The sequence below is a fragment of the Petromyzon marinus genome, chromosome 38 (assembly GCF_048934315.1).
Source record: "Petromyzon marinus isolate PM22_M1 ecotype Great Lakes invasive population chromosome 38, UKy_Petmar_22M1.pri1.0, whole genome shotgun sequence".
Classification (NCBI taxonomy): domain Eukaryota; kingdom Metazoa; phylum Chordata; class Hyperoartia; order Petromyzontiformes; family Petromyzontidae; genus Petromyzon; species Petromyzon marinus.
The window spans coordinates 10,806,078-10,825,495 of record NC_133704.1 but is presented as its reverse complement, the minus strand read 5'-3'; the positions used below and the strand labels follow the sequence as shown (position 1 = coordinate 10,825,495).

General features: G+C 49.5%; 1 protein-coding gene across 3 annotated transcripts in view; it reads right to left on the bottom strand.

Moving 5' to 3' along the window:
• MYO1C (myosin IC) overlaps window positions 1-19,418 on the bottom strand; it is a 97,367-nt gene that overhangs the window by 38,376 nt on the left and 39,573 nt on the right. For 2 of the 3 annotated variants that reach the window (XM_032967623.2, XM_032967624.2), the window contains exons 3-4: window positions 1,617-1,760; window positions 852-967 (exon numbers count right to left, since the gene is read on the bottom strand). In XM_032967623.2, coding sequence (XP_032823514.2) covers window positions 852-967; window positions 1,617-1,742 — 242 coding nt within the window. In that variant the 5' untranslated portion in view covers window positions 1,743-1,760. Of the gene's footprint in view, window positions 1-851; window positions 968-1,616; window positions 1,761-8,951; window positions 9,307-19,418 lie in introns of those variants that run through there. The other variant, XM_032967622.2, reaches the window with a different exon arrangement.

The window sequence follows — 19,418 nt, the reverse complement described above, 5'->3', positions numbered from 1 at the left end:
CACAAAACGCGATCGCGGTTGTGGTGCGTAGCTCTCCCATGTAATTTCAGGTTAAATCTCGATTTAAAGCTTTCGTGACTGCAATGATTCATCTTCTTTGGTTCTTTCGGTAAAGTCACGTAGAATGAGAATAAAATAATAAATTGATAAAATAAAATAACACAATAATAACACAATAATAATAATATTATTGTGTTATTTTATCAATTTATTATTTTATTCTCATTCTACGTGACTTTACCAAAAGAACATAACACAATAACACAATAATATTATTGTGTTATTTTATTTTATCAATTTATTATTTTATTCTCATTCTACGTGACTTTACCGAAAGAACCAAAGAAGATAATTTCAGGTTGTACTTGAATAATTTTGCATTCAGTGATTTAATTGCTCAAGGCAGATAATAAAAAAATAACTAATAGATAAATAAATAAATGGGATGGACCATCGGTATACGGGCAGGGCCTTTGTCCAGACCTTCGTGAAAATTGTGGCTGACAGGTCCGCGTTAGGCTACGGAGCACAAACAGTCACAGCGGCGGAGTTGGTGCTGCTGGGCCATTCCAGGAACACGTGGCATTCGTGGTAAAACAAGCACCAACAGGGCAGATCGCTGTCTTGGCAAATAATGAATGGTTTTTGTCGTTCACATCCAACGGAATAAGCGCTTGCGTCAAATTAAATTTCGTGAAAATGAAAACCGGTAGACTTGCTGCTGTTGTTGTTGCCGCCACCGCCGCCCGCTGCTGCCGCCGTCAAGACGCACGGACGGTGGCGGGGGGAGGGGCGTAGGTGTGGGGTGGGGGTGGGGGGAGGTAGTAGGGGGAGGGCACCGTGAGACTCACATGTGGGGGGGCACCTCGTAGAAGTTGACCCCTTTGTAGCGCTCCATCTGCTGCTTGCTGTAAATCTCCAGGTCGCGGTAGGGGTTCACCGACACCAGCACCGAGCCGATGTACGTCTGCGCCGCAGAGCACAAGGAACGGGCGCCGCCGTAGGAGGTAAAGGTGCGGCGCTGCAATCTTTCGCTCGGGGCCATGCCGGCCGGCCGGCTGAATTTTTCTCCGCTGGGAGATTCTCAAATTAAGTCTCGAAGAAGCTCCCAGCCAAGTGGTGGCGGTAAAAACGTCGGACGATGCGCCAAAACTACGCGCGGTACAACCCAATAACACAGCTGCATCTTCTGTTCAACTGCATACTTTGTTTTAGTTTCACGAGGTAAGCAACGCGCAGTGCAAACATCACCGTGTTCCGCGTCAATAGTTCGGAGATGTGAATTTGGGAATTAAATAATAAGCCGGGGGGGGGGGGGTGGGCGGAACAGTGGGGGATGATATAATTGGGACGAAAAAAATATACCTACGTCGAAAATATTTCTACATTTACATATTGTTAACCGTTAACATTCATAATAATCGTGGCCTTATCAGTCATAGCCGAGCGCTTTCCCATATTCCAGCTCCGAGTGGCCATTTTCCAAACAGGGCGGCCGGACGGAACCTCGAGAGGAGGTTTCTCCGGGGGTCCCGTCGGTCGGACCTCCCCCCCCCCCCCCCCCCCACGCGTCAAATCCGCAGCGGTCCCCCATTGGCCGCAGCTGCCGCACGTACGTAGATGAGGTTCTCGCGGAAGCGCTTGCGCAGGTTCTCCAGGAAGGCGGCCTCGCTCGTGTGGTTCTCCAGCAGCACGGCGTCCTGCACGCCGACGCGGTCCCGCGCCGTCAGGGCGCCCTCCATGTCGACGCCCGCCGGTCCCTGCGCGACACGGCGCCCTCGTGAGTGACGGAACGACTGCACGCAGCTTCCCACTGCTCCAGCATTCGGAGCGGCGGGGGGGGGAGATGTTAACGACCTCGCCTGGTATGCAGGAGGTCGTGGACTCGACTCTGACCCTGATGCCCGCTGTATATATTTGGAGTTCGTATGTCTCTCCCTCTCTCTCTCCCCGTGGTCGCGTGGATTTTTCTCCGGGTCCTCTGGTTTTTTTTCCCCCCCTCCATTTTAGAGCATTTGGCTGCTATAAAAAAAAATACACACATTTTAAGCCACTTGAGCTATCAGTCGTGGCCAGGTCGCTTTTAGTGGGCCTTACCTGATCAAATAAAGCTTTTAGTTTTGTTTGCATAGCTGCATGTGCTTTGATTAAAACATTCACCACCTCTCAGATTTGCTTATGATACAGGCATTATGACCAGCACTTCATGGAATGTTTCCCGAGCATTCCCCAACCCACCAGATGCTGATCCCCCCCCACCCTGTAGCAGGGGAGGCGCACGCCTGGGAGGAAATCTTTTCCTGGCGCTCAGCCCCAGACGGCTCCAGCTGACATTGAGCCCTCGATATGAACGACCAGAAATAATGTATTTTAAAACCGAGTATTACATTTCTGCAATTGAAAAAAAACGATATCCTTGAGATACAAGATAAGGAGACGACCTCATTGTTTTCCCTATCGGCGAAATCTACGTCGCTGTAAATCAACTCCCCAGTTGGGACCGGTGGTGGGTGGTGTGTAACAGGGATTGTAATCTGTCGGATTCTTTAGATTAACTTTCCTTAAGCTTGGCTTCCTCCTGGACAGGCTTGAGATTGCAGGAAACTTGACCAGACCAGCGCGTAAGAAAATGACGTCTGTTCGACAAAATGGGATGTAAACTCTGCGGTTGTTTCCATGAGCACAGAACCTGCAGCCGAATGAGCAATGCCCCCAACAGGACCGAAGACGGAAGTCCTGCAGGAAGTGAGGAGTCGTAGCCAATTGTTGATAAGGTGAACACCTAGTCCTATTAGTGTCAGCTTGTAGGTGGTGAGGAAAGGGCAAAGTTCAGAGATTATAGCAATTGCATCATTTTGTATTATTATGAACACTAAGCAGTAGGGGGGGCGGCGATGTTGCTGTGTGTAATCCAAATCGCGTAATTTGCAGGTAAGCTTATCTCAGCACTGTGATATTTGGCCAATACGAGTTACACATCTTGTACGTTGAATGTCAGCGACAGAAGGACAACTGATAACCAGGAGGAAAACCTCGTAGAACTGGGGGAGATCATACAAAATCCACGCGCAAAGGCATGCGAGTCGGGAATCCAACTCGGGGCCCCCTTCGTGCTGCGAGGCGCAGGTGTTAACCAGTGCAACGCCACCCTGCCGCACAACGGCAGCAAAAGGCTCTCATCGTTTGGGCGTGTTCTTGGGCATACAAAAGCCCGCAAAGACAGATGAAGAAGAAGAAGAAGAGCAAGAGAGGGCGACAGACAGGCCGGATTGATAACAACAAGGAAGGGAGTTGGTCCAGGGACAGAAAACACGCTCCAGAAAAGCAGAGGGCGCGGGAAGACCTGGAGATCAGCGGGCGTCGTCCTGTGCCATGGAAACTGTACAAGTGATTGATTGAGGGCAAAGGTTTAAAGATGCGGATAAGAGAGGGAGGGCAACATTTTTTAATTTTGATCGTTTTCCACCGGCGAACCATCACCGAACCATCAGCTGCATTCTGCTTAATAAACAAAACATCGATTGTACGCGAGGTGTTACTGCAGGAGAGCCTCTCCCCGAGGCCTCGCGGCCTTTTCAGGAGGTTCCTGCGATGGGGTGTAACGACCAACTGCCCTTTTTAAGGAGCGTTTTGTGGCGGTCAACTCGAAGGGGAGTATAAATTACGTACAACTGTCGCCTTCACGTCAACTTGATCCTAAACCGACTGCAAAAGACGGGCCCGGATAATGCAGCTGGGCATTCGTCAACATCTTTCGTCAGCAGTTAGAACTTTCGTACGATTGAAATGCCTTCAATCGCCATGCGTCGGAAAGTGCTCGGTGCCGACGAGCGTATGTTATAACACGAAGCACCCCGCGCATCAAAGCGGCTGAAACGGCCCCGCAAATTCCCCTTGCGAAAAACTGGAAATGAGCAAATTTTTTGTTTGGTTTGTTTTTCAATTGCATCGAACATCGAGCACACGACCGAAGATGATTCCCCGAGCGCTTCGCACCAACGCAGGCAAAGCGCTCGACGCAGGAGAGCAACGTCTTACCATGATCGGCGGCGGGAGCGTGGGCCCAGACGGACGACGGACGACGGACGGGCGATTAAAACAAACAATAACAACAACAAAATCGCTGCACCCTTTTTACCTCGCCCTCAACCCTCAGCCTCATCAGCACTCTCACAATCGCGCTGGTGGAGAAGCGGGGCGAATCCAAGTTGTCTCAAAACACATTGTGAAGCAATACGAGAGGCAAGTGATGGGGCTTCACAAGGGGCCTCTCCACGAGGGGGTTGTGTTGGCCTAGCACCCCCCCCCCCCCCCGCCCGCCGTCGGTCTCTGTGGGTCTCTATGAATCTCTGTGGGTGTCTATGGGTCCTCGGTGGGTGTCTATGGGTCCTCGGTGGGTGTCTATGGGTCCTCGGTGAGTGTCCGTGGGTCTCTACGAGTCTAAGAAACACTCGCTCTTCGACGACGACAAGCCGATTCCAGTTTAAGCAACTCTCAGTTCGGCTTTGCCCCGCCGTCCCGACGCTGACCCCCCCGCCCCGCTCTCACGCACACCGCACCGCGACAAAGCCCCCCCCCCCAACCATATTACAGCAAAGAGCCACGACTCGGATAGGCCCCCCCACCCTCCCGCTCGCCCGCCCCCCCGCCCGCCCGCCCGCCCCAAGCTAAATTTAACAACCAAGGTCGAGCGACACATTCCAACGGTGCATCACGGAAATACCAGCAACGGCAAGAAGATTTAAGCTGAACAACAACAACAATAATAATAAAGCGTTTTGCTTCAACGCAAAATTCAGAGCGTCTAAGAAGCCTGCGCGAGCGCCTGGAACGGTGCTGCTGCTGCTGCTGCCCCTGCACGCAGCATTAACCCTTGCGGCATATCAAAATCGGAAGATTTATTTACACTGGAGGAATCCGATGAGCTATAAGTCTCTTTTTCCACAGATGTCCGGTAAGGGGATCAGAACGTTGCAACAACAAACAGTACGAAAGATTCCACGTTCATATGCCAGGCACAAGGTTCATCCTGGCACAATCACTGTTTAATCGAATAGGGCTTATGTATGACCGTGTTGCAGTCTCAATGCCAGCAAAGACGGGCGGACCTCACATATCCAACTGTGAGACCGAATACAGCAGGGTCAGATTTCCATGGCGCAATCGTGGCTCTAAACATTGTTGATGCTTGCAAGCTACACTTGCTTCCCTTGCCAGTCCACTGCTGGATGAACACCTCCCCAGGGAATGTCGGTCATGGCGGTTGTTTAAACATACTTCGCCAAATTGGTTAAATTTCGATTGAAAGCTTTCGTGACTGCAGGGATTCATATTCTTGGTTCTTTCGGTAAAGTCACCACGTAGAAGGGAAACAATAAAATAATACAAATAAAACACAGTAAAATTCTCACGACGTTTCGGCCACAACGCAAGCAGCGTAGCTTGATACGCGGTGGTTTGGGCTCTTGCGGTTCTTTATTATTAACATTTCCCAACCCTTTATTACTGCTAATCCTACATAATACACGAGCATAATATGACTTTGAGACCCCCCCCCCCCCCCACCGCCTGCACATTCCACAAGGAGTAACTAATCCCATATCTGCATTTGTCATAAATATGCTAAATTCCTCTGTTGATATGTAAACTCCTTTGTCAAGGCGCTCTCCTCCTCCCACCCAGCTTAAAAGACGCTGCCAAGCTTAGCAGTGTTCATTAGGACGCTGTCTTTCCGAAAGCCTCTGTTTCTTCACCTGAGTACGGCTGCTTGCGTTGTGGCCGAAACGTCGTGAGAATTTTATTATGGTTCATTTTTATTATTTTATTATTTCCCTTCTACGTGACTTTACCGAAAGAACCAAGAATATTCACCAAGGTGGTCAAGCGTGGGCTCATAAAAACTTGGACGCTTTGGACCGGTTAAGATATAACACTTCGCCACTGATGTTAGCCGTGGCCGGGAATCGAACTCGGCACGCAGATGCCTTAGCAAAGCGCCCTAACTACCGCGTCACTGCCCCACCCACCAAGAGGTAAATTACCTTGCGTGCGTGTGAATGTGTATGTGTGTACATACGTGTGTACATATGTGTGCGCGTGGGGAGCGGTAGCGTAGTGGTTAGCGCGCTGTGCTACGAAGCTGACAACCCAGGTTTGATTCCCGCTCACGAGTCAACACCGGTGACGATTATCTGAACCGGTCCTGGGCCTCCCGTAGGTCCACTCAGTCTCAAATGAGCACCGAGTGCGGTGTGTAAATAATGTCGACTAGGGAGACAAAGGTGGCCCAGCGTGGTGCTGGCCATCCCACCCCCTCGTGTGCCGTTCCGGCCTTCATAGTTGCTCGCTAACAACGCTTGCCGCAACAGTCTGTTCAGGCGATACGGGAGATCTTTGTCTTTTTTAAAATGCAACTGCAAAAGGAAAACTCCTAAAATTGGCACATGCCGTTAATTTGTTTTGTGTGTGCGTTGGCGAAAGGAGATCGCTTCCGCTCGGATGCCCTCGGAGTGACGGTGGCCTCGATGACGGAGCGGTGCCCATGACGACCGAGGCGGTAAACATGCTTTTGTAAATGGCCATCACAGAAAGTAGATTTTTTTTTTCCACACGTGTGAAGAGCTCACATAGTGACGCCATCACATCTAACCCTCTATTTAAGGAACGAAACAGGAGGATTTATCCACAAATCTGTCTGTCGCATGATGAAGCTCATTGTAGTTACTGGCGAAACGTCGTACTCCGATTGTAAATGTTGTGGCGTTGCTCTCCAACACACCGGTGTGTTGTACTAGTGACGAATTGGCACGTTCTGTTTACGTGACAAACCTTACTCATTGGCTGTGTCGGGTGGTGGAGGGTTTAACAACACATTCATTTTTACGCGATCTAACCCAAAAAACTATATTATGGATGATATTGGTTGCGTAAGCCTACTAAGTAGTAGTAATAGGGTTTTACCCTTTTATCTGGCACCAAAACTGACACCTTTATACAAGGGATCATGTTTGCAATAACCACAACACAAGCAGTCAAAATGCAAACAAAAAGAGACAACTCTGATAATGATATGCACTGCCCTTGAAATTGATTGGTCCACACCCGAGACGGCTTTTCTTAGAGCCCTAGTCTCCACTGGTGTTGGACCAGATGAGCCTACTAAGTGTCAAATAAACAGGGATTCATATTATTGGTTCTTTCGGTAAAGTCACGTAGAAGGGAAAAGATAAAATAATAAAAATATAAAACAATAAAATTCTCACGACGTTTCGACTGCAACACAAGCAAATCATCATCAGGTGTGAAAACCACAGCAAGAAAATTTGTGGTTTTCACACCTGATGACGGACGCTTGTGTTGCGCCCGAAACGTCGTGACTTATTTTATTTTATACCTACGTGACTTCACCGAAAGAACCAAAGAGTAATAAAAAATATATGTTCAAAGTACGTGGTTATTGGTACGCGCAGCTGCATAAAAACAGCCACACCACAGTCGATCGGCAGGTCGAGTGTGTGGTGGGATAAAGTGTGGGTACACCCACCACTTTGCAAGACATCTGATCAGAGAGGAAGAGAAGGCCAACATACGTATCTAGGAGGTGTTCTCCAGAGCTCCACCTCAAAATGCCCTTCTGACAGCAGTGGCGAGAGAGAGAAATTGCAGGGCTACTACGACCACACCCTCAGCCTCTACCTGAATTGGTCCGAGAGAGGTCGGTGGGCGTCAATCATCCGTCACTTCTGCTGCGTTTACCACCAAGTGGACGTATTGACGGTACACCGGTGCAGCAACAACACACCGGACCTCATACAACAGTTCTAAAACCTAAATGTGAACCTGACATTCGTGACCTCTTCGACGTCACGAGAATCGATTTTTTGACGCACCACCATCACCACCACCACCACCACGCCGCAAAAAATCTTGACCGATGAAGCGAGTTGTAATTACTGGCGAAACGTCGTACTCAGATTGTAAATGTTGTGGCTTGGCTCTCCAACACACTGTACTAGTGACGAATTGACACGTTCTGTTTACGTGACAACCCTTACTAGTTGGCTGTGTCGGGTGGTGGCGGGTTTAACGACACATTTATATATTTACGTGATCTAACCCAAAAAAAAAACCTCTATTATGGGGGCTTGCGGTATCACGGGGAAAATCAATAATTATTGCGAAAACACTTTTTTAGCTTTTTAGCTATTAGAGCGGACCACCGCTGTACCGCCAATCCGCTCGAATGCCGCCCCCGAGCGAGCGAGAAGAACTCGCATGCGATGGGACACGGCAGCGCAGTGGTGGCCTTTATGTCAACACGGGAGCGCTGTCGCACGTTGCGAAGTCTCCGAACTGTGTGCAGAGGTCAGAGAGAGACCTTGCTGCGTGGCAAATATGCACGAAATGGAGGGAAACGGGGGGGGGGGGGGAGGAAAAAAATTGTTGAAAAAAAGAGTAAGATGTGCGCATGCAGCTCCTAACCCAGCAAAGAGAGACAAAGCAAAGGATTGTTTTGTTACAAATTTACAAAAGTGTTGAGGGGGGGGGGGTGGTCAATATAATTTGTATAGTACAATATACATGCTTATATATTTATGTACTACAGCTCCAAGGTTGTTATTCTTTATTCGCCGACATTACATTACTCCCAGGTGCGATTCCGGCTTGTACCGCGGTGTTGTTGTTTGGCACGACGTCCGACGTTTCGCCCCACGCGCCGGCGGGAGATCCGTCGAACCAACACGAGGTGGGGGGGGGGGGGGTTAACAACCCGAAAGGCCATCGGAGAGCACGGCAATGGGAAAAAAAAGCCTACGCAGACTTTGGAAAGCGCTTTAAAAGATTACCCCCCCCCCCCACTCACTCATAAACAGAAAACCATGGTAGGGAGAAGGTTCACATTTACCTTGCACAAAAACTCGCAGCGTGCCCCCCCCCCCGCAAGTCGGTACCTTCGCCACGGTGCGCGAGACCCACATCTCTCCGGCTCGTGCTCCTCGTGCCAGTAATCCGTGGCGGGCAGCCGAGTGCGGTTCCGACGTGGCACGCGCGTGCAAAAGCACCATGACAAGTTCTGAGCGAAGCCCGGAATCAAGCCGACGACCGTCACCGCGATGCTGCCTCCGCCGCCGACGGCACGGCGAGGGCTGTCTACCGGGGTCCCCGGGAGAAAGCTTTCGGGCTGCTTGTGGGGCGCGGAGGTTTCAGTTTAGGTTCCGCGCTCGCTCTTGAAACGAGACGAGGAATGACGGACAGCTGCGCACAGGCAGGCGTGCGTGGCACAGTGGTGAGGTTATTGAGTGCTGCTCGTGTGTATAAACAAGCAGCAACTGACCACCCCCCCCCCTCCCCACCACTCCTCCTCCCTCCTCCTCCCACCCTTTCCTCTGAACTAAAATATCAACGGGGCCCGATTAAACATTACCAGCTGTGGAGGGGCGCGTGAGCACCAGCGAGACGGAGGGGAAGGGGGGGGGGGTTGGGGAAAGGCTGCGCGGCGCTGGGGGAGTGAGGCGAGATGGGAGGAAGAATAAAGGAATGGATTGTGCGGGAAATGTCTCGCGTTGAAAAGAACAGCGGTGTGATCTCCACGCTCCGGCCTTGTCAAAACCAACCGAGCTAACGCAAGCCAGGGCCCCAGACTAATAACATCGCTGATTTCATTTAGTTTGAAATAAAAATGCCAGATTTTTTTTTTGTTTACCACCCTTCAAATTATAAATCCTGAGTACAGTCCTACCGGCGTCCGTCATCAGACAGAGACATTTCAATTTAAAACAACTCTCGTTGGGCGCAGTGTGGCATCCCTATCGGTGAGAATTCGGCGTCAGAAACGGTTGAGAATTTCCCATCAATGGACCCCTTTATACACACACACACTCCGGGCACAGGATTTGGAAGCCATGTTAAAGAATGATCACCACATGTTGATTAAACCATAAGCGTCTGTTCTCAAGCGCAGAACTATGGCCAAGTTAAGCGAAAACCCATATTTCATGCAGTGGGGTTTTTGCTGTTGTTGTACAGTGAATTGTGGCCTGGCTGAGATCATCAACTGATTACACTTGAGAACTTGGATTAATCGGGGATAGCTGCCCAGATTCTGACGTCACAAACGCAGTACTCTTTGATAAAACAGTACGAGACCTGCCAGACACCCGGGCCACCTCCAGGTCCCCTTTTGACAAACAATCGAGTTGTAAAATCTTGACTTAAAGCTTTCGTGACTGCAGGAATTCACATAGATAGGTTATTTTCCTTGAACCTATCTACGTGACGTTACCAAAAGACCCAAAGAACATAATATATTTGTGCACACGTATAGATGTACATCGACAGCCCATCCAGCCTGCTTAGCTCTCGAGATCTGACGAGGTCTGGCTCATTTCCGCGTTGATTTGGCCATTGGGCCTCTTTTTCTGTTTGGTACGGGCACTGCGAAAGAATGCAGGGGGCTTTACAACGGCGTTACACGGCCAAGGGAACGTCCTGCGAATACATTTCATCGTCACGAGGCTCGAATCAGTGTGGAGGCAGTCATGGGGCCCATTCCAGCGGGCACTAAAATAACACAGCGGGCGTTTAAGATCACCGCCCGCTTTATGGGGGCTGGCACCGCCGCGACTCGTCACGCGAACAACGGCAGCAGCAACGGGGCAGGCGATGACGCGAGGGCCAGGGGGACAAACGAGGAGGAGGAGCGGGGGAGGGGTAGCGGAAAGCGGCGGTAACGCAACGTTCAGCCAACGGTGCGACCTTACAGGACGCGTGAAAGAGAGAGGTGTGTGGGGGGGGGAGGGAGGGAGGGACTGCGCCCACTTTGTTTGGCAGACAATGCCGCATCAAAGTGCGCCCGGCAAAGCCACACAGCGTTCTTTGGCTGGGATGATGGGAAAGCGAGCGGGGCACAGATCGCCGGAAGAACCGAGAGTGCAACGGCGGTTCAGATGGAGGTAAAGCGGTGGCCCTGGAATCGCTTGGCTCTCTCCGCTGCTGGTGGAAGAGCCTCCACAGGAGCGAACTCTAAGAGGATATTTAGCCGATTCCGCCACGTTGACCAGAGGTGTTGGAAGGGTGGTGTGGTGGGAGTACTTACCCAACACTGTGCCCCACCGCATGCGACCTGTTTCATCGACTGTGGTTTACCCATTCAATAAGGCTGTGTGGATAGAGGTGGGGGGGGGGGTGGGATTCGAGAAAGTCACCCCCCGTTGTTGTAACCGTTGGCGGTGGTGGCGCCGATGTATTGGAGGAAGCCAAAACTCGTGTACTGTGGGACTGCCGCCTGCACTCCGAGACATGGAATGAGAGTGCTCATTGATTTGAGAATGCGAAGAAATTTTCACGGAAATTCTTGCCCCGCTTCGGCTCCTTTTAAGGAAAAACACCTCTGGGTGAGGTCTCTCGAACCCCACACGCCCACGGCTTCGCCGAACAAAAAAAAATTCAGGCAGCAAGTCACGGCCAACATACTTGCACACACAAACACGTTTTTGGGAATGCGATTTTAAAGCTACGCAAAAAAAAATATTCACGTTACCTTCTTTTTTGCTTTTGAACGACAGTAACCCCTACAGCAACGCGTTTATTTTATTTTGTGCAAATAACTAGACTGATATTTTTTTCAGGTAAGGCCCACTGAGCTCTATAGCTCTTTAGCTCTTTTTCAGAAAGCGCTCTGGTCACAGATGATAGCTCGACAAAGTGGCTATCATGTGGAAATTTATAGCAGCACAATACTCTAAACCCGTGATGTTGATTCTAAATGTGGAGGGGGAAAACTGGAAGATCAGGAGAAAAAAAATCACGCGACCACGGAGAGAGAGACAAGCAAATTCAAAATATACAGGCATCAAGGTCGGGATAGAACCCACGACCTCCTGTATACCTGGCGAGGGAGTTAACATCTCGCCACCGCAGGCACGGAAGTCGGGAGGTGACGAGTTCAAATCCCTGTCGGGGGACAATTCATACCTGAGGAATGTCGAATTTCCGACCACAACTCGGCAGTTAACAGGAAGTGAGCACCGCCCCATGCTCAATTCAGTGGGGACCCACAAGATTTATTTTTATTTGTATGTATATATTTGGACGGATCACATATTTGTCTTCCCATCTTTCTTCACGCTCACATTATCTACGAATAAAAAAAATGTATATCAAACGGAAGTTCGTGACCTCTAGTTAAATGCCCTAATTGAAATCGCTTGAATATGCAGTAAAAAAAACCATCACTGAGAGTGAAGAATTCCTCTTTTAGGCCGGAACAAAAACTTCAATCTCTGCGGGTTACATAACGAGCCACACTGCGCCCGCAGTGGATACATCTACAATAATATAAACTTCCCCATCGCCAGCCTCCTGCCTCGAAGCCAACAATCGCCACAGAAACGACCCAAACTCATGTCATGACTAACCTCACGCCTAAAGAGCCGACAAACCCCCCCAGAGACACGCATACAACAAGAGATCGGATGATAGGGAGGGAACGAGTTCATAAATTGGGACCATTCAGGGTCAAGATTTGATAAAGTTAATTTTTTCTATTTGGTTTTGCATTTCTTACGTCTCGATTGAACGCTTTTGTTTGCGAAATTTAGTGTACAACTACAAATATATATTTTTAAATAATTAACAGTAAATAAAATGAATAAATACCTTCACAGCTGGTGCATTTAAAGACTATGGGCGTCTGCTATAAGATGCTCAAAGTCATCCCAGACGACATGAATGATTCTTAGGAATCAGCGTGGGTTTCCAAGGTGCCAAGAGGCTCCGAAAAACAAACTCATCGAAGACCCCAAGAGAGTCGCGGGATAAACAATCGCAAGACCACTTGCCCCGGCTGCTTTGTTGAACCTTTACACGCAAACGCAAAAAAAACCTATTATATTATTAATTAGTTAATTTACTGATTTTACTACCATTATCAATGCCACCAAATGGATGGAGGCCTCCCCCACACCATGTCGGAAGTGGGGGGGGGGGGCAGGACACCAGTGCTTGTAATCACGTGGCACCGACTTTGCCCGTAGCAAGGAACTTGAAGTGGGGTGTGCGCGAGTTGACGGTGCGGCACGCCATCCACTGCATCCGCCGGCAAGGCCCGACTCAGTCTCACGACTACATGTTCAGTAGCGGGGGGGGGGGGGGTGGCCCTCTGCTGTGCTTGAAACGGAATTAAGGCAAGTGCAGTAACACGCGGCGTACAATTTGGTGCGGGTCAACCCAGCAACGTTTTCGCCGGGGGCAAAACGTTAAAGCGAAAACTATTTTGACCGCTTCGCAGACCCAGCGCCAAATGCGGGTAGGAGACAGAACTTGCGCGGGGGGCTGGGGGACGTGCAGATGAGATGATGTGGGCAGACCACGAGGGAGGCCGGAGACGGAGGAGATGTGGCAGAGACACGAAAAGACGCAAGGAGATTGGAGATTTCGTGAGTGGCAAACCATATTCTTGCATCAGAACTTCATCAAAACTAAAGCTAGACTCTATGATCTTTTCCCATTTCAAGTTAATTTCTTTTGTTTATTTGCATCAGAACTAAAGCTAGACTCGATGGTTGTTTTCCCACTTCAAGTTAATTTTATTTCGTTCCTTTCCAGAACTGATCGATTTCCCGCTCTGTTTTTCTGCTCCCGATCGCTGTTCATTAACAGGCTATTCATACTTAAGTTTCCTTCGGATGGAACATCACGAGGTTATTCAAACGTAGCGGGCGGGTAGCACTTTAGATGGATTCGCAAGATTGGCCAAAGGATAGAAAACAGAGTATATACTGCACAAACAACTGCACACCTCGACTCCCAAACAAACCGCTTCCTCCAGATAACAAAGCCGGCAAGGAAGCCTGGCATTGTTTTGCCTGCCGTCAAAACTAAAATGCAGGACAAATAATCAAGTTAGTGAGGAGTGAAGCATGCGGGTAGGAGTGATGGGTGAAGGGCGGAGGTGGGGGGGGTAGAGATGAGGACAGGAGGACCCTACTGCACATTTGGAACGGAGTCCGAGTCGGTGTTTCTGTACGCGCACGCCCTGCTGCTGTATAGCACACACGTGCGTGTGTGTGTGTGTGCGGGATGCGGATGCCAGAAAATGAACGCAATGTTCACCGCGCCGCGTGGCCCCCACGACCGCTCGCCGCCCATGCAGCAGCGAGCGAGGCCGGCAGTCGAACATTTGCAGGCACGTCATTTTGCCCGACGTTCCGCTCCACATGCTTGCTGGGGGATTTGTTATTTTATCCGCTGCCGTGAATGTTCAGTTCCTACACAGAATCAGAATCTTTTATTCATCCTGGAGAAATCCGACGAGCAATGAAGTTCTTTTTTTTTCTGACACTGTGCACAAGCAACACGCGGTACGTCCCGAGAACACATCGGAGAGCTGTACAGTAGCACATCTGTGAAAACCTACTCACCCCCCCCCACGCCCGTAATGCCCTAACAGATTGTTTGGGCAAATGCTGCCAGCAAGCACCTATGAAGGCTGGCACGGCACAAGAGGGCCTGGGTGGCCAGATACCACGCCCGGCCGCCTTTGTCTCCATAGTGCCGATGTTTACACATCCCACCAGGTACTCAACTGAGGCCGAGTCAACCTCTGGGTGGCTCAGGACCGGTTAAAAGAAATTCGTCACTGGTATTGGACATGAGCGGGAATCAAACTCTGGTCGTTGGGCTCCTCATAGGGCAGCGCGCTAACCACTACACCGCCACTGCTGCTGGTACCGCTTCCACAACAACCAACTTGGACGCGCTGCCTCCGATGCACGCACCTGCGGGCTCACCACCCAGTAACGGCGAGGTGCAATGATGGGATAGTTGATCTGAACTGCATGCTGGCTTTTGCATTTGCAATGGGTGTCCTTAGGGTTCCCCCCCTTAGTGTTCTCGCACATACCAGGGAACTCCTTAACGGAATGACTCAAAGATCCCATTGCCGGGCCTTCCCGGAAAATAGTCGCGAGGTTCAAGTGAGGTGTAGCCATATCATTAAAGGGCATTATTGTGCATAAAACATACATCAGTGTCTCTGGTTAAAATGCTGTACGGAGCAGTACTCGCCTTGTTGGGCAACCCTTAACCGTTGGTGGAAATTCCACATTCCTGTGATGAGGAAAGTATACCCAAAGGCATTAAAACCTGCAATCACTTCCCAACACTGAGGAATGACAGAATGAAATCAAAACTCTTAAGCATACCCTTTTAAACAAATTAACGGCATGAATTGTAACATCAAATTTCCAGGTGAGGTTATAAGCACAGGCCTTGTGAGCAAGGTCTGTGCTTATATCAGAAGCAGCCCTTGGTGTTCCCTCCCCCCAGTGTAACCGCAGCACGTGTTGGTTACACGAGAACTGTGCTTCACTCAGGTGTGTTTATATTTCAGCTTCTCTCGTGTGTAACTACGCAATGTACGGCGACCAAAACGTTAAATGGGGAAATAGGTCATAAATAACCCCCCCTAACGGGACAACTGCTGCTCCCAACAATGAGTTGCTGTATGCAGACTCGTAAAGCCACGAGCCCACATTGCATCCCGTCACAGGCCAAGACTCGACCGCATGACACGGGCAACTGTGACAGCCGTGCGTTGCGATTGCCATCGGCTACGCTACGTAGGCATCGGTGACCGGCTGAAGAACCGAACGCTCTAAGCACTCGGTAACGTGGTTTTACCTTGAGGTGTAGACCTCCGATGTCAAGACACCGGTGGGGGCCTCCTTAGCGTAGATTCGAGACTCTTGGCACAGTACCCAGCCGTCGAGCCAACGGGTAACCTTCGAAAAAATGCTTTAACGTATAAACATTCTAGAAGGAACGTGTCAAGACTATCCCTGCTGTACAGTGGCTTCTTGGGGGTTTGTTTTGACAGGCCGGGTGAATTTATCAAATGCGGTGGAACGGTAATGCAATACCATACTGCGCAATGCTGCACAATCCATTTCCATACGTACCCGGGTATTTTAATTTAAAAAAACAAGTGCAAGAAAGAGTCTTTTGGAGATGCTATTTCAAGCAGAAATTGCTTTGTAGCCGAGTGATACATTTTGGTTCGCTCCATTGCCTTGGTGTCAAGAATTCACCGGTGCACGATTGAACTCTCCCTATCTGCCGATGTTTACTTATTTCAAAACGCAATGGCGCTGTGAACGCACGTATAACAAAGTTTGGAGAATTACGCACAATTACTCAAATATCCTCCAATGAGTGTATGTGCAGAAAAACAAATCCCATTGTTCTCAACTTATTTTTAAAACCCTTGCACGGTGATTATCCTTCCGCTAAATAAAATCTCTTAATTTTGTTTTTACGCACTCAATAATCATTCGGTGGAGCAGTGAAGGAGTGAAGATTAGCCACAATGTGCTTTGAACCCAGTGACCTCAGATTCATTCCCGACCACGGTTAACACCGGTGGGGCGAGCGATTCCTGAACCGGTCCAGGCCTGCCCCCAAACTCCACGAACCCAACACATACCAGCGTGGCCATGATCGATGTGGCATGGCGAGGCTGGCTTGTACCCAGAAGCGGATTTATAGGGGGAGGGGGGGCTATAAATGAGTAACAATGAATTATTAAATAATCACTTGAGGCTACACTTCTGTATTTATAATCTGACCAGGTGGCACTGTCGTTGCCACCCGGTCTGTTCTTCATCGTGTTCGCATTGATCGAATGAGCGCACACCACTTTGTGGGAAATCCATATTAATTGTCCAATGGAAAAGGTTTGGTTGTGTTCATGTGGTTGTGTTCACGAGGTTGTGTTCACGTGACTGTGGTCACGTGGTTGTACCACACTATTATTGCCACTGGTGTTGCTCGTAGAATCTTTGAGCAGCAAGAATCTTGTGCTACCTTGCACCGCATATTTTGGTTATGTGCATTAAGATATATACGTGGCGTCCTTCAAGAGACCGGTCCCCGGCACAGGAATGTGGAGTTTCCACCACTGGCCCGGGGCCCCCGACGGACGAGAGCTGCCCCATGCTCATTTGAACAGAGAGACTCTTTCGACTGACCTCATGTACAACAACGTACAATGCCTTTCGTCAATCCACTGCTGGATGAGTGTCTCCCACATACTGTGCGCGCTGTGAGTGATAATTGACCATACTTCACCACACTGGTCAGTGCAGGTTGGTAAGTGGTGGTGCGGGGGGGGGGGGGTGCTACCTACGTGCGACGAGCGACGAGGCCGGGCACACCTCGGGTGACCTGGCCCCGTAACGTTGTCATTGTTTAAATGAACGTACCCACCTGGGCTAACGACGCCTCTAGACTCGGCGTACAACGCACGCAGAGGTCCCCCCTACTCGCCGCCGAGTCCTCTCCACCCCACGGCCCTGTCCCCCGCGGGACCGCCCTGTCCAGACATGGCACCCGTGCACGTGCCCAGCGCCGAGAAGAAGCCTCACCCAACTCAGAGGGGGTCCGAGGTCACTTCCCTTATTGCTGTGTCGGGCACAGCGCAGGGCGTGTCTATTTACTTGCTCTGAAAGCCAGCCAAGCGCCCGCTCGCGACTTGCACTTGCTTGCGGCAGCCGGGGCCCACATCGGGCCCACATCGCGCCCACGGTCGGTTTTTTTCGTCGGCTTCGGGGCACATTGCTGCGACTGCGCATTCGATTGTCCGCACTGTTGCATGACGAAGGTCAAGGAACAGTCGAATGGCAATTGCCCGACAAGCTTCCTATCCACAATCTGTACTCTACGGACAATGGCGCAATTCAGCTGTGGACTGGTACGTCCTCAAGACTCTCATTGCCAGCCATGGTCAATCTACTGTTGGATGAAGGCATCGCCAAGTTTTTTTTTTCTATCACCCCACACATTTACAGATCAATGCAAGACCTTGGACAATCCCGGATAAACAGAATTAATAACTGCGGGGTTTCCTGTTTATAATATTTGTGTAACTGGCAAAGAGCGACACGCTAAATCCATCCTGTTATCTTTAAGACATTTTTAGAACGTGGACCCAAACCAGATATTTTGCTCTGTGGTACCATCCGATGGTGATTCCGCGCAAGTTGTATTCTGAAAAAGTCTATAAATCTAAGGTGACGTTTGGATTTGTTAAACGTTGAAATTGTTAATACATAAGAACACATTCACTTTCAGTGGACAAAATAACAGGAATTATTAATACATTATCTCTTTGTTTTTAATAAGTTTAATATTAAATAATAATTTACATACCCTCTTTCAATCCAGTTCTGGATTACGGCCGACCATACGCCGCGTCAAAGTCACAGGGGGGGTTCTTGTTTGACCATACTTCACCGCGCCGGTCAGCGTGGGTTTCACATGTTAATGGAACCTTTTGGTGGCGAGCAATTGTAATCCTGGCTCATAGAGACAGTTCTCAGCCCGTGCTCATATATAGTCATAACCAAGCAATCTGTACATTTAAGTCCTTTTCAAACTATTGAAAAAAAAAGTTTTGCTGGCTGCAACGTGGCCAAGTGCACGCGCTCGCGCAATCGTTACGTCACCGCACACGCCCGTGTTTATGACGTCACACGCACCCCGGAAATTGCTTGAGCATTGCGAGTAAAAACTGATTTTTTTTTTAAACATGCAATGCTTTCAAATTCCACAGTGGTAAACGAAGAAATGCGAATCATCCACGTGCAACTCAACTCGTCACACGCAACCTCGCATGGTTGACGGCTAGATTGTACAATGCCACTGCATATTACAGACACTGTTGTTGTGCTTTAAGGAATGCGTGTGAATTACAACATGAACTCAGATGCAAGTATTACCGGGGGTGTAACAATTCAGCCGCTCCATCGCTTCACGAGTCGTCACGATCATGGGTTGCAATTCAATTTGTACGTCAATTATATTTTCCATTGCGCTGCATGCATTGTAGAGATATGCACATTAAAACCATAGACTATGTCTTCCTACATCCGTGATGCCATTGCGTGTATCGTAACCCTAAAAATAAATTCCACATCATTCATGAATGGCTACGTTTTGAAATGAACACCCAGGGCTCCCCTTTATCCAGAACCCGTGAACAGACATCAGCTCAATGCCAGAACTGTCAGCTTTGAGACCGAAACAGGAGGAGGATTTCTCTACAACTCTGGCTGTCGCCTGACGATGCTGGTTGTTGTAATTACTGGCGAAACATCATACTCGAAGTGTAAATGTTGTGGGTTTACTCTCCAACACACCGGTGTGCTGTACTGGTAACGAATTGGCACGTTTTGTTTACGTGACAAACCTTACTAATTGGCCATGTCGGGTGGTGGCGGGTTTAACGTCACACTTTTTATTTCCGCGATCTAACCCAAAAAACCTGTTATGGAGAAGGACATTGCTATGGCGGGGGAGCGATTCTACCCATAAGGCAACCACTGTTGCACGATAATGGGACGATTCATCCCCCCTCCTCC